General features: G+C 41.0%; 1 protein-coding gene across 5 annotated transcripts in view; it reads right to left on the bottom strand.

Moving 5' to 3' along the window:
• Nucleotides 1–27969, bottom strand: part of MAK (male germ cell associated kinase) — a 49652-nt gene that overhangs the window by 18298 nt on the left and 3385 nt on the right. For 4 of the 5 annotated variants that reach the window (XM_045007592.1, XM_045007596.1, XM_045007595.1 and 1 more), the window contains 10 exons: nucleotides 26113–26452; nucleotides 22780–22834; nucleotides 21910–22031; nucleotides 20793–20872; nucleotides 18170–18302; nucleotides 17911–18082; nucleotides 16326–16493; nucleotides 9704–10039; nucleotides 6752–6942; nucleotides 5631–5761 (listed from right to left, as the gene is read on the bottom strand). In XM_045007592.1, coding sequence (XP_044863527.1) covers nucleotides 5631–5761; nucleotides 6752–6942; nucleotides 9704–10039; nucleotides 16326–16493; nucleotides 17911–18082; nucleotides 18170–18302; nucleotides 20793–20872; nucleotides 21910–22031; nucleotides 22780–22834; nucleotides 26113–26213 — 1489 coding nt within the window. In that variant the 5' untranslated portion in view covers nucleotides 26214–26452. Of the gene's footprint in view, nucleotides 1–5630; nucleotides 5762–6751; nucleotides 6943–9703; nucleotides 10040–16325; nucleotides 16494–17910; nucleotides 18083–18169; nucleotides 18303–20792; nucleotides 20873–21909; nucleotides 22032–22779; nucleotides 22835–26112; nucleotides 26453–27969 lie in introns of those variants that run through there. The other variant, XM_045007593.1, reaches the window with a different exon arrangement.

The following is a 27969-nucleotide window of genomic DNA, read 5'->3' as shown; positions in this document are numbered from 1 at the left end:
AAGGGATGTGGACAAATTGGAGAGAGTCCAGCAGAGAGCAACAAAAATGATTAGGGGGCTGGGGCACATGACTTATGAGGAGAGGCTATGGGAACTGGGGTTATTTAGTCTGCAGAAGAGAAGAGTGAGGGTACGTCTACACTACGGGATTATTCCGAATTTACATAAACCGGTTTAACAAAACAGATTGTATAAAATCGAGTGTGCGCGGCCACACTAAACACATTAAATCGGTGGTGTGCGTCCACGGTCCGAGGCTAGCGTCGATTTCTGGAACATTGCACTGTGGGTAGCTATTCCGTAGCTATCCCATAGTTCCCGCAGCCTCCCCCGCCCCTTTGAATTTCCGGGTTGAGATCCCAGTGCCTGATGGGGCAAAAATCATTGTCGCGGGTGGTTCTGGGTAAATGTCGTCAGTCACTCCTTCCGCTGGGAAAGCAACGGCAGACAAGCATTTCATGCCTTTTTTCCCTGGATTGCCCTGGAAGATGCCATAGCATGGCAATCATGGAGCCTGTTTCGCCTTTTGTGACTGTCACCGTATGTGTACTAGATGCCGCTCACAGAGGCGATTCAGCAGCGCTACACAGCAGCATGCTTTTGCTTTTGCATGATAGCAGAGATGGTTATCAGCCATATTGTACCATCTACCATACCATAAATTGGTAATAAGATGATCGTGGCTACCAGTCCTTTTGCACTGTGCCATTTGCTGCTGTCATAAGTGCCCCTGGCTGCTCTTAGCCAGGGGTGCAAAAGCCAAAATTGGGAATGACTCCCTGAGTCAATCCCTCCTTTTTGGTATCTAAAAATAGAATCAGTCCTGCCTAGAATATGGGCAAGTGTACTAGAGAACCACTGTATCAGAGAACCAGAGAGCACAGCTGCTCTGTGTCAGATCCTGCAGAAATTATGAGCTGTATGCTATTCACAGGGGGTGCTCCTGCAACAACCCCACCTGTTGATTCCGTTCTTCCCTCAGCCTTCTTGGGCTACCGTAGCATTGTCCCCCCACTTGTGTGATGAAGTAATAAAGAATGCAGGAATAAGACACAGTGACTTGTTAGTGAGATATGAGTGGAAGGCAGCCTCCAGCTGCTATGATAGTCCAGACAGGACAGTAAGGAGTGTGTAGGAGAGGAACCCAGCATCCCTCTGCTAGTTCAGGGGCAATTGAATCTTTTCTTTACACATGAAGGGTGGGGGCTGATGGAGCTCAGCCCCCTGTTGCTATGATGACGATGGTTATCAGCCATATTGTACCATCTACCAGGAAAAATTAGGGCCAGGCGCCCTTGATCGACCTAACAGATGCTAGTCAGCATGGTTACCAGTCCTTTTGCACTGCCCCATGTGCCAATAGGCTGATGATGAGGACGGATACCAGTCGTTTTGTACCATCAGCCATCCATAGCGTGGGGGGAGCAAGGATGTTGGTGTTGAGTGCTGCACCATCGCGTCTATCTGCAGCATTCAGTAAAGATAGGGTGACATGTAAAAGAGTCAAGAGAGGATTGTTTTCCCTTTCACTTCTGGAGGTGGGTGGGGGTGTGCGTAAATTGCCTAGCTATGCCCTGACCCACCGCGGACACTGTTTTTGACCCTAGAAGCATTTGGAGCTCAGCCAAGAATGCAAATGCTTTTCAGAGACTGCAGGAACTGTGGGATAGCTTGAGTCCTCCACAGTCCATGAGCGTCCATTTGATTCCTTGGCTTTCCGTTACGCTTGTCACGCAGCAGTGCGCTGAGTCCCTGCTATGGCGTCTGTCTGGAGATATTTAAAAAATGATTTTGAGCGCTGATAGAACAGATTTGCCTGCCCTTACAGCGATCACGTCCGCATCGTCCATGCGGGAGCTCTTTCTTTATTTTGATTTTTAACTGCATCACCACCCATGCTGATCGGAGCTCCACGCTGGGCAAACAGGAAATATTCAAAAGTTCGCGGGGCTTTTCCTGTCTACCTGGCCACTGCATCCGAGTTCAGATTGCTGTCCAGAGCGGTCAGTAGTGCACTGTGGGATACCGCCCGGAGGCCAATACCGTCGATCTGCGGCCACACTAACCCCAATCCGATATGGTAATACCGATATTAGCGCTACTCCTCTCGTTAGGGAGGAGTACAGAAACCGGTTTAAAGAGCCCTTTATACTGATATAAAGGGCCTCTTAGTGTGGACGGGTGTGGCGTTAAATCGGTTTTACGCTCCTAAAACCGGTTTAAACGCGTAGTGTAGACCAGGCTTGAGAGAGGGATGTGATAGCAGCCTTCAACTACCTGAAGGGAGGTTCCAAAGAGGATGGAGCTAGGCTGTTCTCAGTGGTGGCATATGACAGAACAAGAAACAATGGTCTCAAGTTGTAATGGGGGAGGTCTAGGTTGGATATTAGGAAACACTATTTTACTAGTAGGGTGGTGAAGCACTGGAATGGGTTAGCTAGGGAGGTGGTGGAATCTCCATCCTGAGAGGTTTTTAAGGCCTGGCTTGACCAAGCCCTAGCTGGGATGATTTAGTTGGTGTTGGGCCTGCTTTGAACAGGGAATTGGACTAGATGACCTCCTGAGGTCTCTTCCAACTGTAATATTCATCAATTGTGAGAGCACTATGTTTAAATTCCAAGATGGCATAGGATGTCTTATTGGAAGGTATAAATTGAGACCTTTTAAGAACATCTTAAGTACATTATTAATAAATATTGATGTGCTCTCCATAGATGCATGTTATGCTGATATGGCTGAGAGATGAACCTTTACTAAGGATAGTGAAAAAGCTGTTTTCTTAAGCTACAATAAATACTGTAAAATTTAACTGATTGGTGCTGTACATGGATCTTAATCATACATAGAAATCCACAATAAAAACAGTTTATTTTTCTTAATCCAAAATAGGACAACCCCTCATCATTTTTTTTTGTCCATAATACTCCTTCTGCAGGTCTGGTTCACAATTCATATTTTCTTCTTCTGATCCAAAGTTATTCTCAGTTCAGAAGGAACTGGAGATAATACTACCCTTGGTTGGATATGGGACATTGGAGAAGAATTTTTCTCCAGGGAGCCAGAAAGCTTTTTAAGTGATGGAAGTAGAGAAGAAATTCTCAATTCTTTTACATGACCTCTCTTTTCTGAAAGAACACACATCTGGGACTGTTTCAGTACATCTGCTTCCTTTTCCATTACTATAAACTGAATCAACCTCTGGCTGAACCAGGGATGTATCGGATCTATGAATCTGTACCTTGACTATTAAATGCTGCAGTGCCACACTGCTACTAGTCACTAGTTCCACAGCATTCCTTCATCTCAATGGTTCCTTAAAGTCTCACTTTCAGAACCAGCTCATCCGGATCTGAGGAAAAATATCTCCTCACCTTCCTATGAGGATAGATATCAAAACAATGGGTCCTTAAAAATACTTTGTTTAGAGGAGTCTTTCTCCTGCAGATTGGTTTTTTTCACAAAGGCTGACACCACCAAGAACTGGAAAATCATGCCTACCCTACCAGCTGAGTCTTTACTAAAAGTATTGGCTCTAGACATAGAGCCTCAGGAGGATTTCCTTTTCTAATCTTTATCACAGGGACTCCTAACAGAGGAAGAAGACTAATTCAGTTTCTAGTAGACTCGTCCAGTGCCACTACTGGTCTGTAGGCTCTCTCAGCTCGTGGCCCTGTTTCATTTCCAGATAGTTTTGCCAACACTGAATCATAGAATATCAGGATTGGAAGGGACCTCAGGAGGTCATCTAGTCCAACCCCCTGCCCAAAGCAGGCCTAATCCCCAACTAAATCATCCCAGCCAGGGCTTTGTCAAGCCTGACCTTAAAAAAACCTCTAAGGAAGAAGATTCCACCACCTCTCTAGGTAAACCATTCCACAGCTTCTTTTAAAAAGGTTACTTGAAGTCTATTCTGTCTTTCTTTGCTCTTGTTGTGAACGTTCAGCAAATTGAACACTTAGAGGGTGAGTGCCAGGTATCTACATGTATATCCAATGTCAGAACAATGCCAGACAAGATACACATCTTTTGAAACCGTAGTTGTTCTTCAGTTCCATGCCAACTAAGGAACTGTATTACTATAACTATATAACTACTTAAAACTAGCTAACTAATCACAGATCTGGGAGGACTCCAGAGCTTCACACAAAAAGCATTCAGCTGGTTGCAGCTTAGAAGGAACTGAGGCAGCTGGAGCACCATGCTCCTTTATATCCTCACCCTGGAACGCTCGACATTCACTGAGGCAGGGGCGAGGGAGGACATGAGTGCCCCAACTACTGCTAGCTACAGTTCTACCGGTCAGTCTGCACCAGTCAGAACAGGGGACATTTGAAGGAGAACCAAAAGCTCCTTTTCAAGCTAACTAAGTTGATATAGAAATGAATGTAACATAGTGTAAAAGTGAAGAGGAGATGAGTAGTATGGCACCAGAGAGCTTATTATAGCCTACTTTCAGAGACAACTACTTATAGGTAAACAGCTCCCCTTCCTTTCTTAGCTCCCTATTCTTGTTCCTGGTGATTAAAGAATTTTCCTATTACTTTGTAGACAAAATTGCTCAGATTTCAATTGAGCTGCCTTTTCTACTCACAAGAAAACAGATGTGTAGTGAAGGGACAAATAGTGAGTTGTCCTCTCTGCCTGAATTTCAGACAAACCAAAAATGATTCAGATTATCAAGGTGGGGGATGGCTTCAACCTACAGCCTCAGAGTTGGACTGATTAGCATGGATCCTAGAAATCTGTTTGGCAAGGAAATATGCAGAATTTGCATTTTTACAGAAAATGTTTAGTTTTACTCTGGCTGCCCAGCTCTGAAGGCAGAGCAGAGAACGGCAGCTGCTGGCTGGTCACCTAGCTCTGAAGGCAGCGCCACCAGCAGCAGCAGCGCAGAAGTAAGGGTGGCATGGTATGGTATTAGCCTTACTTCTCCATTGTTGCTGGCAGTGGCGCTGCCTTCAGCACTGAGCACCCAGCCAGCAACTGCCACTCTCCAGCAACCCTAGAGAAACTAAACTTCAGCGTTTGATTTTAATAGTAGACCGACTCTACTATCAGTTGAGATTGTCAGCCTTTCCCTATAGATGAACAGGATAACAGTAGTTCTTTAAGAAGCCATTGTGAGTACGATGTTCAAAAAACTAAATCTTGATTTAGCCAATACGTAACCAGTTCCTTATTATTAGGGGAGGTCAGTCAGAAGGTTGTGCTGGGGCAACTCTGGCAGCATCCTCAGTCCTCAAATTCCTTGATATTGGTCAACTGGATTATAGTTCTGTATATCAGGAATTGTACTGGTTGTGTTAGCTGATGAGCCTCTCTTACCAATGGACAAAAAGTATTTGGTACTGATATGGTCAGCAGGTTTGGACATTACCGCTAAGTGTACCTGTGGAGTGAACTGCCACAGTAGGCAAGTGGTGCTGAGACTTTCTCTACCCAGCCTGGTCCTCTTGTGCCAACTATGCTGTGTTTGAGGGCCCTGTATTCCTGAAGAGCTGGAATAGTATTTGGCCAAAAGTCTGAAAATTTAAACTAGTCAATGAAAGGTGAAATTATCAAATCAGAAGAACAAAAATAAAAGGTCCTTTCAAAACTTGTGTTCTCCATGACAAAGATTTTTCCCTTACCAGGAAGATATCTTGATTGTCTCAGGTAGTATTGTTTTGCTGATGTATTTGATATTCCAGAGTCATTTCGCCTCAGAGCTTTGCTTTCCCCTCCTGACTGGATACAGCCCAAGGCCTTTGGCTCTGGCATGCTGAAAATCAAGATAGCTAATAATTTAACTGATAACTCTAGACTCAGAATTACAGATATTTACTTTAGCCTGATAAGTACAGTGCTCTCATCCAAACTCCACAAATCTTTTCCAAGTAACGATTGTGGTCCTGATTTTATTTCTAGTGAAGTTAATGGCAAAACTCTGATTTACTTCAATAGGAGTAGACCCAGGCTGTATGTGGAAAAAAAGTATGTCTAGGTCTATTCTAAGAGCACCAGTGCCTGGTGACTACCGAATGCTTAAAGTTTATCTCTGACTGGAGACTGAGATACACAAATCAGTTCCTAATCACAAAATAAGTTTACATTTATCACTTGGTGTAAAACAGACTGAACAGGAGTATATTTTCAGTGTGTGTGTGTTGGTGTTTTTGTTTTTAAAAAAAGAGCAAAGGAACATAATCTTCCTGAAAATGAAAAAAATAAAAATGCAGCACTAAGTGAATGAATCACTGAAAAAAAAACTCTCCCCAATTCATATACCACATTCCACCTCAACAGAGAGCATGAAAAAATGACATTAGGCAATAATGAAGACCTGAGACCAAAATCTTTAAAATGTTGCCCAAGTTCTCCCTTTATGGGGTTTCATTACAGGGAGGCTTACTTATGTGTATTAGGCTGTTTGGTTTCTCATTGCCTCCATCAAAGTAAGTACACTTGTTAATAGCCAGTCAGCCTCAAGTATGGTGAGGCATACCTGCAGGGCCAGACATGGCCAAGAGAGGGTGCAAAGGGGCAGCCCGCCCCTTTACAGGCTATTTTAAGAGTGAGTTAGTACTGAACATTAGTAAGGGTGGCAGAATTTGTCTTAGTGGATAAAGAAAATAAAGTTAGTTTAATGTATCTAGATTTTAGGAAGCATCAAAATAAACCTTACAATATATGAAAACTCACTCTAAAACCCAATTGAAGATAAAATAAAACACAATACAAATCAAGTGTCTTATGTAATTGTGAGACTTACCTAAACAGAAACTCTTTTGTTTTCTTTTCCTTTAACTGTGAAATGCTGGGCTTCTTGGAATACGAAATTCCAAATTCTGTGTCCTCCAAGTCGTCCCAACTGTCCACAGTCTTTAACAGAGCCTGACCCCATCGTCTCCTGCAATTTTTAAGACCAACTGCACCATTTTGTGGGCCTGTGATTGCTTGCTTCTGTTTTCAATAGAAAAAAGTTTCAATATTCTCTATTCTTATATTTTAAATCTAGTTCATTGCCTGCCTAAATGCAATGAAATGCTTGGAGAGATTTTTCTCTCCTCGTGGTAAGCAATTCAGGGCCTAATCTTGCAGTGATTCTGAATGTCTGAACAGACATTAGTATCAGTAGGAATTCTGAGTGTGGCTCAATGCAGGATCAGGCCCTAGTTGTCCAAATCTACCTGACGCAGTCAGTTTAGGGACCATATATTAGTATCAATTTGCTGGGCCTAATTCACCTCTTTGGTTCCACTGGCTCAAGCCTGCAGAAAGAACCTGGGAGCTGAAAAACTAACAGGAATAGCGGGCAGAGTAATACAAGCCAGTCACATCACCAGCAGTCCAGAGCCAGCTGGCACAACCCTAAAAATAGATTGGCCTGCCCAGGAGGGAGCAGGGCCAGCCGGCCAAGCCTCTCCCAGGCACCCTCTGCCATAGGGTCTCCTGTGAGGTCCCAACCAGGTTTTAAAGACATTCTCTCCTTCATTCATTTGCAGTTGAGCTGATGGGCATTGGTATGATTCTGGAAACTCGCTATTTATAAATACTTCTCATATTAGAGGTCAGTGAATATCATAGGGGGAAATAAAACAAAAAATACTGGATATTTTTTAATTTCATAAGATATTTCTTAATATTCTTGAGAACAGTTTTTATGCTCAAACTCCAGCTTTGGCTTGAACTGTACAGAATTAAAAAGTGTTTAGAAATAAAATGAAGTTTTCAAGACCTAGTTTACAGCTTAGAAGACGTGAGTTTTATGGATTTTGTAGGTACTCATTACCTAGCAGGATTATGCCAGCAGACCTCAGTTGGAGAAGTAATGCCACATATAAAAGTACTGGAAGGGTGGTCTTAAATAATCTAGTCCAACTCCTGCTTCAAGCAGGAGGAGCACTAATCCTTTCCAAGTGGTTATTTTAACTTTTTTGGTAATGCTTTATATTAATGGTATTTTTTATAAATAATTTATAAAAGGAATGATTACTAGATAATCATGTTATGACATGAGTAGTATGTGTTACAGATATTGTAAGTACATTCATCTACGATTCCTTCTACTGATATGATTATAAGTCATTGTTATAAATAACCTGTTACACTGTCCAGAAGGTAATAACTAACCATTATTAAAACATTACTTAATCATTTATTAATCCTTGATAAACCACTTTTAGATGTTCTTGTGACAGATGGACAACATCCTGTAATATCCTGAACAAACCATTCAGAATTAAGATGTAATTAATTACATTAAACCTTATTGAATTAGGGATAACACTTTTGGGGTACACCATTAAAAATGCAGTTGTTTATGTACCTTCTCTACAAGGGGGGGGGTGTTGATATACTTCCTCCCTCACCAACCTTTTGAAGCTACCTCCTGGAGAGATATGCAAATACTAGTTCAAACTGGATTCTCCAGGGATCAATAGACAAAGAAAGGGTTTTTGAATAAATCACCTGGTTTTAAACTGGTTCATGGTCTTCCTCCTGCTCCAGCAAAAGAACAGGATCCCTGCTCCATGGAATACCCCAATCCTTAGGGTAGGGTTAGAAGAACTGGGCCTACTGAGGTCTCATAAGGCTGGGTGCTTGTTCTATGCAGAGAGCAGAGGCTGGAATGAACTTGTGCAGGGCCGCCCAGAGGATTCCGGGGGCCCGGGGTCTTCGGCGGCGGGGGGCCCTTCCGTTCCGGGACCCGCCGCCGAAGTGCCCCGAAGACCCGCGGCGGGGACCCCCCGCCGCCGAATTACCGCCGAAGCGGGACCCGCCGCCGAAGTGTGGCGGGGGGGGTCCCCGCCGCAGGTCTTCAGGGCACTTCGGCGGCGGTTCCCGGAACGGAAGGGGCCCCCTGCCGCCGAAGACCGGGCTGCGCTTCGGCAGCGGGTCCCGCTTCCCCCCGGCCCTGGCCCCAGCCTCTTACCCCCGGCTCCCTCCTCGCCCGGAGTCTCAGTGCCTCGCCCGACAGCTGCAGCGTGTGTCCGGCGGGGCCTGAGCTCCGTCCCGCTCAGAGCCGCGTGGTGAAGGGGCGGGGCTGGGAGCTCCACGCCGAGTGGAGGGAGCGGAGCTCCCAGCCCCGCCCCCTAACCACGCGGCTCTGAGCAGGGCGGGGCTCAGGGGCCCCGGCGGAGACATCAAGCGCTGAGGCTCCCGGAGAGGGGCGGAGGCGGGAGCCTCCGCTGTTCTCTTGGGGGCCCCTGCAGAGCCCAGGGCCCGAGGCAAATTGCCCCCTTTGCCCCCCCCCTCTGGGCGGCCCTGAACTTGTGACCACAAAGGAATCCCTTTGGGTGGGTGGGGGTTGAAAGACTGTTCCTGCCAGAGCCCATGTTAGAGTTGGAATTAATTCTGGTATCTTATTAGCATGTGTGTAGGTGATTTTATTGTTTTTAATATATTTTCTCTGTAATGCTTTTTACCTTAATAAAGCAGGCTTGCATAGGAAGTGCTGCATGGTTACATACCTGTAGCAGTTACACCAGTTAACCGTCTCTAAAGAGAAAGCAAGCATGTGTACTTGAGCAACGTATCTGTGCTGAAGGAGGGAAACTGTGCAGTCTGAACATACCCTAGTTAGGAGGGAGAGGGACGCACATCTCCAGTATTTAATGGAAAATGTAACCCCGTTTAAAAAAATGGTATCTGGTGACTGTACCACAGCTAACATGGACAAATTATTTCATATATATGCTCTTAAATTTTATTGATAACTTACTGGTGATGAGTTTTTATTGATGGCTGGAAGAAGTGGTTGCGGCTGCTGCTGTTGGGGTAGTTGCTGGTTAGTTGTATTCTGTGGCAGCTGGATTTGCTGGAGAGGTTGGTGATTAATCTTTGACAGAAGTTGTGGCTGAGTCTCGTCAAGTGCATCAGGTGAAGACTGAGATCCTGGCTTGGATACAGATTCTAGTTTTGATACAGGTTCTAATTTCGGTAGATTTGGCTTTGGCTCTGTTGGCTGACCAGGTTTAATAACAGATTGTTTCTGTTCCAAATATTGTGGAGGAGGTCCTAAAACTTGGCCAACTTGAAAATAAGGGTATTTTAAAGCCTGAAAAAGAATGTAAAACATATTCAATACACTTCTATAACTAAAATGCAGTAACTTCTTCACCAGAGATGTAAGCAGGTCTCAAGCTTGTTAGCAAATTCTACAGTGCAGGTGCAAGATGGATGCAAAATGAACTCACACGTGTAAGTGGAACACATGGAATGGTGTACCCTTGATATTTGATTCTGTGGTGAGGAAGGGGTAAAATAAGACTGTGTGGTATTGGGGTGGCATGCAAAAACATGACTGGCAGGTATTGCAGGTTGTGTTTTGGGAGGGAATGTGATTACAATCTGGTGCTTGTAAATTATGCGAACACGCACCCTAGAAATACCTAAAAAAGATGAATGGATGTATAGATAGATAGCTTACAGATAACGGATAGAGGACATTCCTTGTAAGTTAAGAGCCTTCTTGCCATCCCAGCACACATGTGGATTCTCTATTGCAATGTTCAGTTCACATTGTTTCCTAGGTTAACAGCACTAATCAGGAACATCTCCAAGGGGGATATTTCTGAACAAGGTTCTCCTCTTACTTAGGTTAGGAAGGCTACAGCTATTGATGTATATGGGAACAGTCTCATATAGATGACTTACACACATGCATCATGGCTGCTATTTTGAGTAGTGAGTCTTTGTTCTTTAATTGGTATACACTAATGAGCAAAGTTTCTCCTGTATTTTCAGTTTGCTCTATGCATGTTCACATCTGCAGGTTGCTTGTTTTGTTTTATGTAGTCTACTGTGGCATACATCCAGAGTGCTGTGCTTGCTGTACTCTCATGATGTTCATCTGTAAATGACAGCACCTATTTTCTTGCTCTTGATTGTTCATTTTGCTTTTTTCCATGGCATCCTCATGTCCTCTTCTGGGTGCACAGCACAGCAATACCATATGCTCCAAAGGTGTAGTTTCCCAGAGCAGTCCAAAGCATTGTTCTGACACCTGAAATCCAGGAGGGATTGTCATTGTCTGAGCCTTAGGGTATGTCTACACTGCCACTGGGAGGTGTGATTCCCAGCAATGGGAGACACATCTGTGCATGCTAAAAATAGCAATGTGGACATTGGCATGTGCGGTGGCTCAGGCTAACTGCCTAAACTCAGCCCCAGGGGGTCAGGCAGGCTTGGATTTGGGTGGCTAGCAGGATTAATTTTAATCAACTCCTCTTCAAAGGCAGCATTTAAGTTTTAACCAGGTTTTTCTCAGCAGAAGGATTCTTAAGTGGGTTTTAAAGTGAGCCACTGACAGAGTAGGAGTGACATCTTTTCTTTTCAGATTATGTGGCTTTGGAAGGGTTTCATTGGCTTCTTATTTTTGTGTGTGCGCATTTAACTTTTTAAAGCTTGTCTTTCTTCATTTTCTGATGTAGGCAAATCAAGTTACTTTGCCTAAGGAAGACACCTAAGAATAAACTGTTTCATGCTGAGGTAGTAAAAAGAGCTAAACAGCAACAGCATGCTCCAGTTCAAATCACTTATAAATTTCTCTCTCCCATCTACTCCTTCACTCTTCCTATGAGGAAATCTAAGTGTCTTTTTTTAAAAAATGGGTTTCCAATTAATGTAAATACTATAGCAGCCATGTACCAAAAGTTCTGAAACTGAATGGTTGCTGAAATAAGGATCAGCATTAAGGGACCTGTAAAAATGTGCTGAAATATTGTGTGTGTTAGAGCCAGATTTTGCCTCCCTTACTCCTAATTAGTAGTATTTTATTCCCAGAGCCATCTCATTAAAGTTAAAGAGACTTCTCAGAGTAAACTACTATGCATTATGTGCTTGATCCACTTTCATTAAGGTTGATGAAAAGACTTCCATTCACTTCAGTGGGAGTTGGATTGAGCTTTATGGACAGGGCTGCCAGAATCTGGCCCTTAGCCTTTGCATATGCATAAACTAGAATGTGAATCTGTAAATGCAATTCAAGTGATTAGATCACTCACTTTGCACGAGAAAATACAGTTTGCATACAACATACTGCATGAAAGAAATACACCACCCTGGCCATGTAAATGTCCTCCTGTCCTCCAGAAAAGGAAGTTCTTAATGTTGTTCCATGGCATCCACTTTAATGAACAAGAAATCTCCTGAAGGATAGGAAGAATTTTAAAGGGCCAGGACACAAGATGTGAAAAATTTCAGTTTGGGTCAACAGATCTGGATTTGGGTCCTGATTCCAAAACACCTGGATCTAGGATTTTATTTAAGACCACCTGTAATACTGAAACACACAGAACCAAAATAATCTTTGATGATCTCAGCCCCAGGCAAGTCCATAAAATACAATGCGGGTGAATTTGTCCCCTATTGTTTGATACTTGTGATGTTACTGAATGGTACAAGGGAAACTCAGAATCCAGAACAAGCTCTGTGCATACTGTACATCAATAGTCAATTACAATTCAAGACTTTAGGTCTATACATCATGTCCACATGGGTTTAAGCTTGCTCAGTTAACGATATGAGCATCACTTCATTTAATATCCTAAAGTGAAACTGTCTAAAACAGAGGACTAAAGATCTATTTAAAATATAGCAGATCAACAATTTTATAAGTGTAACCAATTTCTTTCAAACTATTGAAAAATAGGGTATTCAATTCAGTACTGTACTAGCCATCAGTTTAATTTTAAAACTACACTGTGGTAGGCTGCATTGCTGCCTGATTTTCATATGATTAGATCCCTGAATTTTTGAAAGTCAAAGCTGATCAAATGCCTGTTGTCAACTTTGCATTTTTTTTTTTAGGGTAAAGTCAATTTCAAATATTTGCATTGGCAGAAAAGTTGGGGTTCCCCAGGCCACCTTTTGAGAGTAACAAACTGCTGGTCTTATCGGGCCTATCTGATGTCACAGTGACACGCATACCCTGAGACAGCTTGATCACAAGCACTAAAATACAAAATCAAAACTGCAGCGCTTTGCAGATATGCAATGAACATTCTAAGTACCATCATGGATTTTTAGTAAAAGTTGTAATGTATACAAAACCTGCCCCATGAAGCAGCTTCTGGCACTACACTACATAGAACCAAACAATTTTCTATTGTGAATTACAACAACATTTAAGGAAAACAAGTTCTGCACAATTACACAAACATTTAACTGATTTTGTTTATAATCTACTTCTCCAAATATCAAGATTCCCTGAAAACCAACTTTAAATGTCTCATCAGGTTAGTTCAGCCATTTTTCCATCCAAGTTGAACTCAATGTACTTATTACATTGGATATTTTGAGTGAGGGTCTATCTGCTCTCCATGGACATTAAAGAACTCTATCGCACTTTCCAAGGAGTAAAGACCAATGTTATAAACCAAAATTCCCCCCCCCCCATGATAGAATATACCCCTATATTCACATCCTACACACTATTGTAATAATCTTTGTACAAGATATGCCTTGTAAGGGATCATTTGAAAACTCATAATTTGCTGGTCAGTATTGCGCTGGTAAAATATTTGTGGCAACATTATATGTAAAGTTATAAGATTTCCCTCTATAATGCCCTGCCCGAGCAGAAGTTAGCAAACAAGTCTATCTTAAACAAAGGATGAATGTTTGCCTTAATTTGCACTTAAGCAGTAAACAGAGTCATCAAGCCGTGAGGGAAACAAAGAAAGATCAAAACTGGGTAAGAAAAAGCCAGCAGGGAGCATCCTTGCACGTCAACTCTTTGTCTTCTAGTTCCCAGCTGGAAATGTTTTTCAAGAGGGGGACTGAAACTATAAAAAGGAGGGATAAACATCCCAAGGCACCCTTCTCTATCTCCCTGTCCATTGCATTCACTGCACATGAGGAGATAAAGGAAGAATTCACTGGACTCTGGAGGAGGGGTACTGACCTAAACGGTTTGGTCAGTAAGACCGCTGAAAGCATGTGGTGAGAAACTTTGCTTGAATCGGATATCGTCTGTTAAGTTATTAGTAAATGTCTTATCTTTATTTTTCTTGTAACCATTTCTGACTTTTATATCTTAGTACTTGTACTCACTTAAAAACTCTCTTTATTGAGTACAAACCTGTTTTATCTAACATAGTATGTTTAAATTGAAGTGTCTGGGTACCTCTATTTGGAGTGACAAGTTGTGAGCATATTATTCTCTTAAATAAATAAGACTTGATTCAATTTTTACTGTCCAGGAGAGGGCTGTATGGTATAAGACATACATTTCTGAGGGAAAATCTAAGACTGGGGGTGTGTTGGGGTCACCTTGCAGTATAACCAAAGCTGATGAGAGCCAGAACATAACCCAAGTGTGGCTTGCAGACTGCAGTTACACACACTCACGCTCTCAGGGTGTGGCTTGCACGCTGCAAGGCTGTTTGTGAGCAGTCCAGGTGGGAGCTACTTCAGCAAGGCATTGTAAGGCACCCAACATTGCAGGGCAGGGGTGACACAGCTGCTCATTAGTCTGGATTGTACTCTGGTATGTCACATTGCCTTTCCTACTTTTTTTCCTTTTTGCATTGCTCTGGGCATCAGCTTGCTGCCTTCCACCCCAGAGGAGGCTGCATTTGAACAGGGCAATATGTATGCAAGTAGTAAAATATTTTGAGCTCACCCAGGATGAGAAGCACTCTGTATATCTAAAATGTTATTACTAAATCCAGAATATATTTGATGAGAAAGAGTTGCTCTGGGGAACAGGCTCCCCAGCAGCTGAGAAACTCAGAAGAAATGGCATGTTCACTCTAATAATGATGCCCCACTAACCCCTCAACTCCACCCTCATCCCATCAGCCCTGTTCCCCCCACTGCCCTTTACCCCTCCAGGGTGGCTCCAGACCAGTGATGGGGAGCAGTAGCCAGGGCACCAGGCCAGCAGCAGAGTAGTCAGGGTTAGGGGAGGAGGTGGAGTCAGCCACATTCCAGAACTCTGAGGTGATGGGAAAGCTAGGCCACTCCTTGCAGCTCAAGGAGGAATTTGCAACACTCACTTCTGGTAACAACAGTATGGCGCCCTTATCCCACCCGCTGCCCCAGAGCAGTTCTTCCCATTAGAAGGACAGAGCATTGTGATGCATTATGCTTCAAATGGGCGGAGACAGAATGAATGTCTTGGCTCTGCCCTGCAGGAGGAAGGACACAAACAGTAGGTGTGGGTGAAGAAAACAGAAAGGGAGAAAGTGTGCATGTGTGATAGGTACATTTCTACAGGGCTCCAACATTATAACATTTAGCACTACATCACAATACCATACGGACTATTGCACACCAACTCCTGGACACCTGTTTCCATGAGCACACACTAAAGTCTCCTTTATGCACTGCACAGCTGACTCTTTGACAATGCAATTTAGGCTAAACCCAGTTCCTTTTTATAGAAGGGCTGTGTGGCATTCTGTGTGTGATGGCTACAGTGCTAGAGGTGACTCGTGTAATACTAGTTCTTTTTTTAAAGCAGAGAGGTGTGGTTGATTTATTTTGTACCATCAGCTTTAGTCACATTTGAGTCACCTGCATTATATCCACATATGATTAGTTGGATTTTCATCTTGTCCTGCAATATTCCCTTTTTCTGTTGCATTCCCTACTGTAATCCTCTTTTACATCCTATAAGTGTACTTACATTAACTTTGGCTACCCACAAAAAGGTATCCAATTTAGACACCTTTGGTACTTGGCAGTACACATATTTGGGGTTTTAATTAACTCTTATGGAAAAAGATGTGATATGTTGAAGCCCCTACAAAATTTGTCCCTGATTGCTTAGTAAGGTCCACCTCAGATCTACAAACAAAGATATTTAGTTCCTATATAACACTTTTCACTCATGGATCTCAAAATACTTCACAAGGGAAGGTTTTATCACTATCCCTTTTATAAATGGAGAAAATGAAGCACAGAGATGTAATTTGCTTAAGGTCACACAGCAGGTCAGATACCAGGAAAACAACCCAGCTTCTCCGAATCCCAGGTCAGTGCTCTGTCCATTAGACAACATTGATTAGTTCACACTGTTTCACTTGCTGACTGAATTTATTCAAATCAGGTGTGACAGAGACTGAGTCTCTGATATGGACCTGTGCTGACAGCAGCAATAAGACCAAATTACAGAGAGAATAGAACTCACAGTTTGATATTAGTTGAACCACCCAACTTTGAATATTTGGGCTTCTCTTCTGTCTTATTTCCACCCACATTTACAAAATAGGAAGCTGACTTTTACTTTCCTACAGTGCTATGATGATCATTTTGCTAGTATGTGTAACATTTTAATCTAAAGCACTATATAAATTATTAGCCTTCTAATAAATCCATCACTTAGGCAGTCTTACCTGACTTGCTGTAGGTCGTTTCTTTGGATCCCAGTTTAGCATATCAGTCATAAGCTGTATTGCCTCATTGCTGGCATTTGGAATGAGAGTTTTGAGGTGCATAGGGATACATTGTGGGAAGCGGAAATTCATGGCAGACGCAAGCTGGTACCCTTCTGGCCAGTCACTCTGTTAAAAAGTGAAAACAAGATGGCAGAAAGTTAACACATTACATCGTTTTGGATCCAATTAAAACAGAATTCTAGAACCTGCATGCTGAGGAGGGAGGTGCACAGCCCAAGTGGTGGAAGCTGGAATCATTAATCTTGTGGAGAGAATCCATAATGCCTTGGCATACCTGCATCTATTCAATCTATTAAAAATTCTGCAGGATAAAGCTGTCTTCTTCTGTTGCCACTTCAACCATCTTACCCCAATGCCTCCTGAAATCCCTTCACTGGCTTCCTCTCATCTTCAGCATTAAGTTCAGGCTTCTCATTTTTACCTTCCACCCCTGCTTACGTCTCTCTTCTCTTGATTAATCCTACAGGTCCCTTGACTCCCATGTACCTTCCCTTCGTACCACTGTTTGCTCTTATCACCTTCTTTCATGTCATCCCCTAGTCTCGTTTCCCATGCACCAAGCATCATTCACCTCCTCCTTCAAACCTTCTTTCATGAAGTCTCTTTGCTGTTGCATCTCCACACCTCCTTCTATTTGAACTGTTGTGTCCAAATTGAACAGTATGCTCCTTGGGGTGGAGACTGTCTTTCTATGTGTTGTGTAAAGTGGCACACGCATTTAGAGTGTACTACAAATAATAATCTATGTAGTACTTTTGTAACTCATTGCAGAATCAAGCATTTACAATTTTTGTTTTAAAAAGAACAAAACCTGATTTGCACCTGCAGAAAATAAATGTTTGCATACCCAAATATTTGCCTGCTCGGATATCTACTTGTGCAAGCAATTTCTGTGTGTGTGCAAATGCAAGTACACGTGCATATTTTTGTAAGCACTACTCAGCCTACATTTATCAAAACTTGGCCCTTAAATAGCATATGGTGCCTAAAATAAAGTAATTCTAACACCCTACAGATTGTGTACATTTTTCCTCCCTTTATGCTATTGCTAACAAAATTTACATGAAAACAGAAGCGCTTTATCTTAACAGTTTGTGTGTTCCATTGTTTCCTCACCTTAGAGGCACAATTCTCTAATTAAGACATCATAATAATTTCCAGAATAATAATTTGGCAATATTACAATGAAAAAAATATTTTAATGCAAATATCCTTAAAGCCACAGGTGCAACCCCTTTTTTAAAAAACAATTTTTCATTTATCTGGCTTTCATCATGATGTGTGATTTTTATAGCTACTTAATCCACATCATATAAAGGGTGTTAATACACAAAACAGGAATATCATTCTATATGTCAATAAGAACAAAAGTAAAATTTAGAAAGCATCAAGTGTTTGCACAAGCAATTACTACAACGTCAGTAGTTTATATGCACCCACTAAAGGCAAGATAGCATTCCATATGACTTATTCATTTTATTCTCATTAATGTATACTACTATAAATCTACAATAGGACTTACCTTCTTTGGAGTCCCTAATACTTGGCAAATTTTGAAGATTTCATCTACTTCGCTTGTCCCTGGGAAAAGAGGTCTCAGCGTGTACAGTTCAGCCATTATGCTACCAACAGCCCATATATCAATAGGAGAGCTATAAACAGAAGATCTCAACAAAACTTCAGGAGCACGGTACCTATAAGACATAATGGGCCAAATTCTGAAGTGGAGGTACAAAGCGAGGGTAAGTTAAGGTCATACGTTTACTGCATAAATCACTTACCATCTGGTAGAAACATAATCTGTGTACGGTGGTTGAGATCTTAGTTCTCTAGCCAATCCAAAATCAGCTATTTTCACGAGCTCTGGACCCATACAGAGAAGGTTTTCAGGCTTCATATCCCGATGGAAAAAACCTGTGAGTATATACAGAAAAAGACAAATTATACCATCACTTGTTCAGCAACCAGCTTTGATTTAGCCATATAGAATTCACTCTGGGATTCTCTGGAGACCATAAACTTTTTTTCATTCACACATTTTCAACAAATGTATGTTATATTATAAAGGAAGGAAACTGTTTACCTATAATTTAATTTGGATTTATTGGTAAATTAAGAAGCACAAACTACCTGGTTTTAAAACTCTCAACTTAAAACGAAAATATGCAGCAGCTTTCAGGAAATGGCTGTTTCATTTTGTACTGTGACGATTTGGCTATCAATGCAATGGTAGTTAATGGAAGTTTGTTTTGTTTAATAATTTTAAATAACTGAAACCAGTTTTAGAAACAGAGCACTTTTTTGTTTCTTCCTCTTACATATAAATAAACAAGAGTCTCTGACATAATTCTCAGTTAACATTTCTTGTAGGAGTTAGTTTTATTTATCATTCTGGGACCAGCTTCCAAATATTGGCTTTTAACAGGACATCCAAATTCTGATTTTAGATGTTCCTATCAGCAGTTACACATATAAAGGTCTGTTTCATGCACCTAAATTCTAATATGAGCATCCAAATACAGGATTTGCAAATTGTATTTAGGTATCCGTGTTTTAAAATTAGGCTGCGTATAGCATGGTTTCTTCCTCTACATGGTCTAATCATCCTTGCTGTTTAATTCAAATATGTTGTTACTTTCTACAAATCTATATCTGTTGACCCCACTAAGCAATACTGCAATTCAGTATTTACTAAATTTATTGGTTTTCTATGTTCAGCCAAGAAGATACAAGTACCATCATTATCAGGAGACACTGGAAATGAACTTGCCATGTGCTTTGAATAGAAATTGATTCCATCACCAGAACAGTAAGATGGATACCTGAAGCAGGGGCGGCTCCAGGCCCCAGCACGCCAAGCGCGTGCTTGGGGCGGCATGCCGCGGGGGGCGCTCTGCCAGTCGCCAGGAGGGTGGCAGGCAAGCTGCCTTCGGCGGCATGCCAGCGGACCGTCCACAGGCACGCCTGCGGGAGGTCCACCGGAGCCATGGGACCAGCGGACCGTCCGCAGGCACGCCTGCGGGAGGTCCACCGGAGCTGCGGGACTGGTGACCAGCAGAGCGCCCCCCCGCGGCATGCCGCCGTGCTTGGGGTGGCGAAATGTCTAGAGTTGCCCCTGACTTGAAGGCAAGTGAAAACGAGGCCACCCGAAAACAACGTGGCAAAGAGCTGTGGAAGCTGAGCTGAAAAACCTGGGACACAGCCAGGGAACCTCTGAAAGATTTGCCAGAAAAAGACAGGCGTGGAGGAGCTTCATCACTGCCCTAAACGCCAGAGGCATAATGCGTACTAACTATGTACTGAAAATCTAAAATCACAAGGATTCAACTCTAATTATGAAGGTAAAAGGTGATTTTGTAAATTTCATCATCTTTCTATGCCCATATATCTAAGATTAGAACAACACATTAACATTTTATAGAAATAAGACTTTTTCACGTTCTCTACATGTGACTCACTCATCTATTTTATGCGTATAAATAGAAAGTTTGTTGATGACCAGAGAATACCTATGGTCATAAATCAAAAAGACACAAAAACAATACTTTAGGGATCACTTACAACATTAGTAAGCATAGGAGAGGTTCTTTTTAGTGAAGTACTATATCCAAGAGTCTTACTATGCAATACTATGTTATTTCATTATCAGTGAACATCTTATGTTCTCTGGCACATTGCAGAGAAAGTGATGAGGGGAGGAAAAAAGTATAAAGATAAAATGAACAGGAGAATAGGATGATACTTTTTAATATAAAGGGACTTGATACTAGTATATCAGAAAGCAGTTTAAAAGATGCTTTGCACACCAGAATAAATTAAGTAGAATAGTTTGCTAAATTTGTGTGAGTTCTGAAAGATGCAGTGCACCCACATCTTCTTCAGTGAGCTGGGGCTGCTCATACCTGCTAGATTTCATGTAATAGACATATTCAGTTTGTATTTTAGTGAACAAATTATTTCAACATTTTTGTAGATATTGCACTACTTTATTTTGATACTTAAAAAATAGATGAAACTGCAATCTGCAAAGTATCAACTGTCCCCAAACATACCCTCTTGAGAAAAATAAGAAATGCACTGTACAGCACACCATGCAACTTTCTTCAGAATCAAAATCATCTTTGATCTAGGGCTGAAACGTACTAAACAGTCTCTAAATAATAATTATTGATGCTTTCAGAAAAGAGCCTCCAATTACAGAAGAACCACATATAATTTAAAAATCCAGACGGCTTTCTTAAGATAGCACATTTTTGAGACTACGTATGGCAGTCACATACTTTCTATAATACTATAACTTGATCTGTTTAACCTATAACCCCAGCCATAAAGTTTTTTCTATGATTACTGTGCATTATCTTCTCTCAAAAGAGGGCTGCAGTTAAATTCTACAAAGGAACCTACCGTGCTTATGGATAAAAGCTAGCCCCTGTAATATTTGATACATAATGTTTCTGATGACTGACTCAGGGAACAACTTGTTTCTGCAAAGAAACAAATTTACATAAAATATTTAGCTATTTCAAGCACTTTTTAAATAGAGATTTTTTTTCCTGTAATGAACATTTTCAGCATTTTACACAATATACTATGACACAACTGAACCTCAAGGGTGAAAGAACAAAGCAAAATTTTTATATTACCAATCAAGGGCTTAATATGGCGTTCCATATTCAAGTAAAACTCACTCTGATTGCAAAGGGTATTTTGTTTGCAAAAGGACAGAAAGATCAAGTTCCAAGTCTGTATATAAACATGTTGGTCTTCTCTCTCTTTCTCTCCTGCGTACCTACAACCTCTCCCCACTGCCCCGACCCTCCACAAGCCAAACCGAACAATATAGACAGTTGGTGAAATATTAGTCTAGTGGTGGGCAACCTGCAGGCCGCACATGGCCCATCAGGGTAATCGGCTGGTGGGCTGCCAGACCGTTTGTTTACATTGACCATCCACAGGCACGGCTGCCAGCAGCTCCCAGTGGCCACGGTTTGCTGTTCCCAGCCAATGGGAGCTGTGGGAAGCAGCAGCCAGTGCATCCCTGCAGCCCGTACTACTTCCCGCAGCTCCCATTGGCCAGAAACAGCAACTGCGGCCACTGAAAACTGCGGGCGGCTGTGCCTGCAGATGGTTAATGTAAACAAACTGTCTCATGGCCTGCCAGCGGATTACCACGATGGGCTGCAGATTGCCTACATTTTGTCCTTCATACATTAAAAGGGATTAAGAAAATGGCTTTCACAAATTCCTGCATGGCTACTATACACCCAAGCCATGTGATTATATCAGAATTCTTATCTGGTTCTGTTATTCCAGCTATACTGGAAGCTGAACAATTCATAATTCTGTCCTCAGATACATAGGCATAACTTCCATTGACCTCAGCTTTTTTTAATTTGAATCTATGAAGTATGGAATGAGTCTTAAAACAGACATTTTAACACACTGCTCAAGATATCAATGGAACTCATTAAAAAAATTGCAAACACCAGATTCTACTGTACGTTTTACAAATGAAACATACCTGTCCTTCATTAACTGATAGAGATTTTCCTTCATATACTCAAACACAAAGTAAAGGTGGTCATTTTCTCTGATAACTTCTTTCAGTTTTATCACATTGGCGTGATTCAGTTTCTTAAGAGACTGCAATACAGCAACATGTGTATTCAACTTATGACAGTAATTTTGGTTATCCAACAGAGCTAAAAAAGAGCAATGCCTAAAGTGTTGTTAATTCTACATTAGAAATAGTTCTTGGACAAATGCAGTGTATCTTGTCTATTTTTCTGTACTTCTTCTGAATACCTATTTGCATTCCTCCACATCAGTGTTACGTTCATGGAAGAATAAACCTTCAGGGCCAAATTTTCAATGAGTATCAAGTTTGTGCAAGTGAAAGTATTTTCATGCAAAAATCCAATATTTTTCAACCAGGCACTCATTTATCTATAATTTGCATGTAAAAAAGGCAATGCCAATCAACAGAAAAAACTTACAGTAAATGGATATTTTAAGGTTGCTATCAAAATCATGACCACAACCCAAATTCATTTGCATGCAAGATAAATGAATATGACTTTGGATAAAAACAGTCCATGGAAGAGCCTTCCAGATCACATAAATATTACAAATCACAAGATACAGAATTTTTCTGCTCCACCATTAATCAGTTCACTACACTGCTTCATACAGTGTTTAATTTAAAACATTATGTTACACTGTTGGATGTAAAAACTTCAAAAACAAAACGTCAGGTAGGAGAGTAAGCTTTTACTCTAGTTCCTTACTAATCTGGTTTTATATTTAGGACTAACCAAGGTGTAAATTTAAACAAGAAGGTAAAGACACAACATTCAGTATACATTACAAAATATTATGCTCTTAGTTTTACCTTGACTTCTCTCAAATTCATACATTCATCCCAAGAATAGAACTTTCTTTTCATCCTGAAATAAAATCCAGAAAATACAGTTTATTCTAAATGAATAATACACACAAAATATTCTTAGAACCAAGAAAGATCAGGAATGTGTCACTTTTCAGCAGCATAACAATCAAATTCTATTTTCAATATGTTTCAAACATATTTTAGTAAATATTAATAAAATTATTAAATCTAGTTGAATTGCATTGTTTTTAGGTTTGCCACAATTAAACGTAATGTATGATATTTAACCACTACACAGAGTTTTTAAACGGTAGCTAGCCACATAGACCAAGGTATCCCCAGGAGTTCTATAAATATCAGCAAACATTTTACCCCACCTATGTAATTTGAACTATGTCCTTAACTCTGGGAGTCAGCATGACGCAGTGAATAAGACATGGGCCTGGGAATTTGAAGTAGGAGAGGTCACTTAAGGTATGTTTACACTGCAAGTGAAAGTGCTATTGTAGCATGGTAGACATAGCCATGCTAGCGACAATCTAGCTTGCGTAGATAACAATAGTGGTGTGCAGACATGGTGATACTGACTTCAGCATGGACTAGCTGCCTGAGTACAAGCCTGCTGGGGTCTGGGAGCCTGACTCAGGTTGCTGAAAGTTACGTACAGCCTAGCCCTACTAGAATCCAAACATCAGGCTTTATTTTGCTCTTCCTGAAATCAAACGCTCACTAACTTATTCATAGATTCTAAGGCCAGAAGGGATCATTGCAATCATCTAGTCTGATTCCCTTTAACATAGGCCATAGAATTTCCACAAAATAATTCCTGGGACAGATCTTTTACAAACACATCCAATCTTGATTTAAAAATTGCCAGTGATGGAGAATCCACCACAACCCTAGGTAAACTGATCCAATGGTTAATTACTCTCACTGTTAAAAATGTATGCCTTACTTCCAGTCTGAATTTGTCTAGCTTCAACTTCCAACCATTGGATCATGTTATACTTTCCTTTGTTAGGCTGCAGAGAGTCTATTACTAAATATTTGTTCCCCATGTAGATTCTTATAGACTGTAATCAAGTCACTCAAATCGTCTCTTTGTTAAGCTAAATAGACACATTTAAAGAGCTCAATACTATGTCATGTTTTCTAATCCTTTAATCATTTTCATGGCTCTTCTTTGAGCCCACTCCAATTTATCAACAACCTTCTTGAATTGCAGACACCAGAAATGGAAACAGTATTCCAGCAGCAGGCATACCAGTGCCAAATACAGAGGTAAAATAACCTTCCTACTCCTACTCAAGGTTCCCCTGTTTATGCATCTAAGGAGCACATTAGCTCTTTTGGACACAGTAGCACACCAGGAACTCATGTTCAGCTGATTATCCATCTCATCCCCCATTTTTTTTCCAGACACTGCTTCCCAGGAGAGAGTCTCCCATCCTATTGGTACAGCCTATATTCTTTGTTCTTAGATGTATACCTTTACATTTAGCCATATCAAAAGGCATATTGTTTGCTCACGTCCAGTTACCAAGCCTTTGAAAACAAAGCCAAATTCCAAGGGCAGGAGGGAAGAGAGTTGTAACTCTACAGTATGAGGGTTGTATTAAAGCAGGTTAGGAAAGACACCTGCTCACATAGGCCCACAATGTGTTTCTTCCTTTAGAAACAGAATTGCTTTGGTGTTCATCTTTAACCTGTCAGATGATCCAAGAAAACCTTAACATTACATTTATTATTTAGATTCCCTGATGACAAGCAGCTATGTTAGAGTAGATTGTGTGGCAAAGCAAACAGGCAGGAATATATTGCTTGCAGCAATCTACTACAGCATCTAATGAGACATGAAATGCATCTGTTCTACCATTTCTAAAGTACAAGTAGTAAAAGCAAAATTAAATTTAATGGAGTCAGACCTCATTCTTGCACAACAAATTAAAACCCTTAGGAACAAAGAGACTTCTTGTTCTATAATGGGCCAGAGTAAGGTAATTTCTTTTTAATGTGTATATGGACAAAGTAGTAGTCAGTCAGGACACAAGTGTTGCAACAGGGTCTGGGGTATTCCTCTGCAGCTGAAACCCATGGAGAAGCCATGCTGGGGTAGAGCCTAGGGTCAGTGGGAACAGTAACTGTTCTCATATGCTCCCTGGACTAATTGCCCTACATCTTGCACAGACTGGTCAATCACAGAAGTTAGAAACCAAACTCCCTTCTCCTGACAGGAATAATTTGCCCCAAAAGCTCTATATGGGATCATATCTGGGTCACAGTAAGGTTGCTTTTGTAGACCTATTTTATTCCCTTCTGCACAAAACAGAATGGATAGGACCTGAACCTCATCATAAGAATTTAAGGATTTAGGGGTGCCCAGGAGCTAATGGTTTTAAGATGAGATTTAAAACCGAACTGTCAGCTTGCTTATTTACTTACTTAACTAGGTACTTATACATTGCTCATCATTACAGTAACTTAACTTACAAATGCTAAAGCATGCATGTAAGGATCTCTCTCTCCATCTGCCAGTTAAGAGGTAATATATCTATTTTTATAGTAGTTAACATATTTATTGTTGGAAGACCATGTGTAAGCAGCATATTTTCTATTTGAATCTGGAGGCTTGTGGCTATTCCAATCTCTTCTGGCCCCAAGTTTCACAGTCACAGGTCAGCTGTCGAGAAAGTTCTTTCACCCACACCTCTCTCAAGACCCACTCTTGAAGTAAACAGTTCAGTTTTTCCCAGAGGAACATAGCTATCATGGGAATTCAATATGTAAACTTGAGAAGAATTTGGTGGTCACTTTAAAGTATCTCAGAGTACCAAAAAGTATATTGCAGTCACCCTTAAATTTCTGACATACACCATATGCAAGAAATTACTTACTATGATATTCAGGGCATTATGGTATAACTGTAACAAGTATAACCACTGATCCAGCAGCTTTTCCTAAATTATCAACTGTAGGCTAAATTCTGCCCTTTGACTTCTATTGGGTGAAAAAAAAAATCACACTTGTATTACTTTCTTCTAAAGTTACTCCAGGAGAAAAAACACCAAAGATTGATTTTTAAAACACATTCTGGTTTTGTTCAGAGGCCATATCCTTGGCTGGTGTAACTCAATTGACTTCCATGGAATCACAATGTTTTACACCAGTTGAGAATGTAGTCTGAGGTCATCAAATCAGACATCTAAAAGAACACACAATCTTTGTTTTTTAAGATCTTAATTTTTTCAAGTAAACTATCTTAATTATTTTCTTGCACATAAATAGCAAAGTTACAATCTTAACTATATAAGAGTACATTTATTCAATATCACATACCTTTTGATAGCCACAAGCTCTCCTGACTCATTGCTCTTTCCCATGAGTACACTGCCATAGGTGCCGTCGCCAAGTTGTTTCATGGTTGTATAACGGTTCATTTTGTAAGACCTGGATTGCTGAAAGCCTTGAAAACTTTAAATGTCTCCTTTTATTAGAGGACTTCTACATCCAATTTTTTAAAAACAAATTTTTGTTTTTCCAGAATGATGTTATATCAGTGGATTGTTTGCCATAATTTATTAAGACATTTGGTCTTCTTCCTCAGGATTATAGCCACTTTGAGATCCAGAAATAAAGTAACAAGGAAGGGAATAATGCAGCCATTCTTAGATACATCCTTCACAAAAAAAGGGGGGAGGAAAGGTGAATTTTAACATTAATGTATTCTAGGAAAAATACAATACTCATATCTGACATGAATAAAGAAACTTATATGAATGTTTCCTCTGTATAATGGAACATGTCAGAATGGCCAGGTTTTTTTGCCATATGGAATAAAGATGCAGATCTAAACTGAATATATTCTACAAACATCAGGCAACTTGCTACATCCATGTGGCTTTTCCTGTAAAATGTGAGAATTCTCCCCATATCACTGAGAGCACCAGGAGCTAACAATCCAGCATTAAAATGACATCCCAGTGTAGGTGTATTCTGATGTTTATGAGACATGTCCAATCCTGCAGCTGTCTAGTACATACTCCTGTATGCAGGATGTGCTTGCTTGAAACACAGCCTTCTCATAAAAGCAGCAACATGTCCCACTATTCAGTGGTGCCTCTGTCATCAGTGAGGAATCGTGCACTGGCTGGCAGATGACCCACTCTGCTTATTCCCTGTGCATTGACCCTCCACCAGTTTGGCCACAAAGAGTATAAAGTACCAGTAATCATTTTGCCCCTCATTGAAATGCAGCCAGCTCTATGGTGAAATGAAATAACCGTTTAATAGTGCACAGCAACACTACCCCCCAGATTTGGAAGTAAATTATTGCGGGAATTTTAAATAGGCAAAAAAAATTAAAGACACCCAATCTTCAACCTGCTGCCTTATAATGCCATCTAAAGTATGCAATTTTAGGCCCCAATCCTGGAAACCCTTACACTTATTCTTATTAACTTCAATGGGTCTACTCATGGTAGACTCATCTTATTGCTTAGTTTTATTTATCCTTTAAAATTAGCTATTTTAAAAAAACAAACAAATCTTAAAGATTTATTTTAGAAAGCCCATGAATATTGGCAGGGGAATCCAGAGGCTGGTGTAATATCTGAAAATACCAAACAGCTGTTAGGCGGTGGGGGACGGGAGGCGCTTGGAGGGAAGGGAAGGAGCAGGGACGTGGCACGCTGGGGAGGGGTGAAGGAGGCGAGAAAGGGGGGAAGCTTGGCTGCCGGTGGGTGCGGTGCACCCACTAACTTTTCCCCATGGGTGCTCTGAGGCTGGAGTTGGTGCCTATGCAGGTAAGTGTCCTAGGCACTGGACTAGAGAGTCATTCCCACTCTCTCTCTGGCCCACTGACAGTTCAAGTATTTTATACCCAGCCTGAAAAAAACCAAACATTTTGTTTCAACATTTTCATTTTCCCCTACTTTTTTGTTTCAATCTAAACAATTTGCTAAAATCTATATGAATTCATGAAATGTTGCAGTTGTCCTGGGTCTGCATTTTTTGGCTAAAAAAGGTTTCAATGAAAAATTTCACTCAGCTGTTTATGGTCCATCTCTTTCCAAATAAAGTTTCTTCTCCCTTGTAGCCGAGTCAAGGATGGGAAAATAAAGCCCCAATTTCAATTTCAATGAGGCTCCGTGCAGGCAGAAGGTTCTGTTTCCTAACTAAGACCCAAACAGTTTC

Source organism: Mauremys mutica, chromosome 2, assembly GCF_020497125.1.
Source record: "Mauremys mutica isolate MM-2020 ecotype Southern chromosome 2, ASM2049712v1, whole genome shotgun sequence".
NCBI lineage: Eukaryota > Metazoa > Chordata > Testudines > Geoemydidae > Mauremys > Mauremys mutica.
This window is presented reverse-complemented; position numbering and strand designations above follow the sequence as displayed.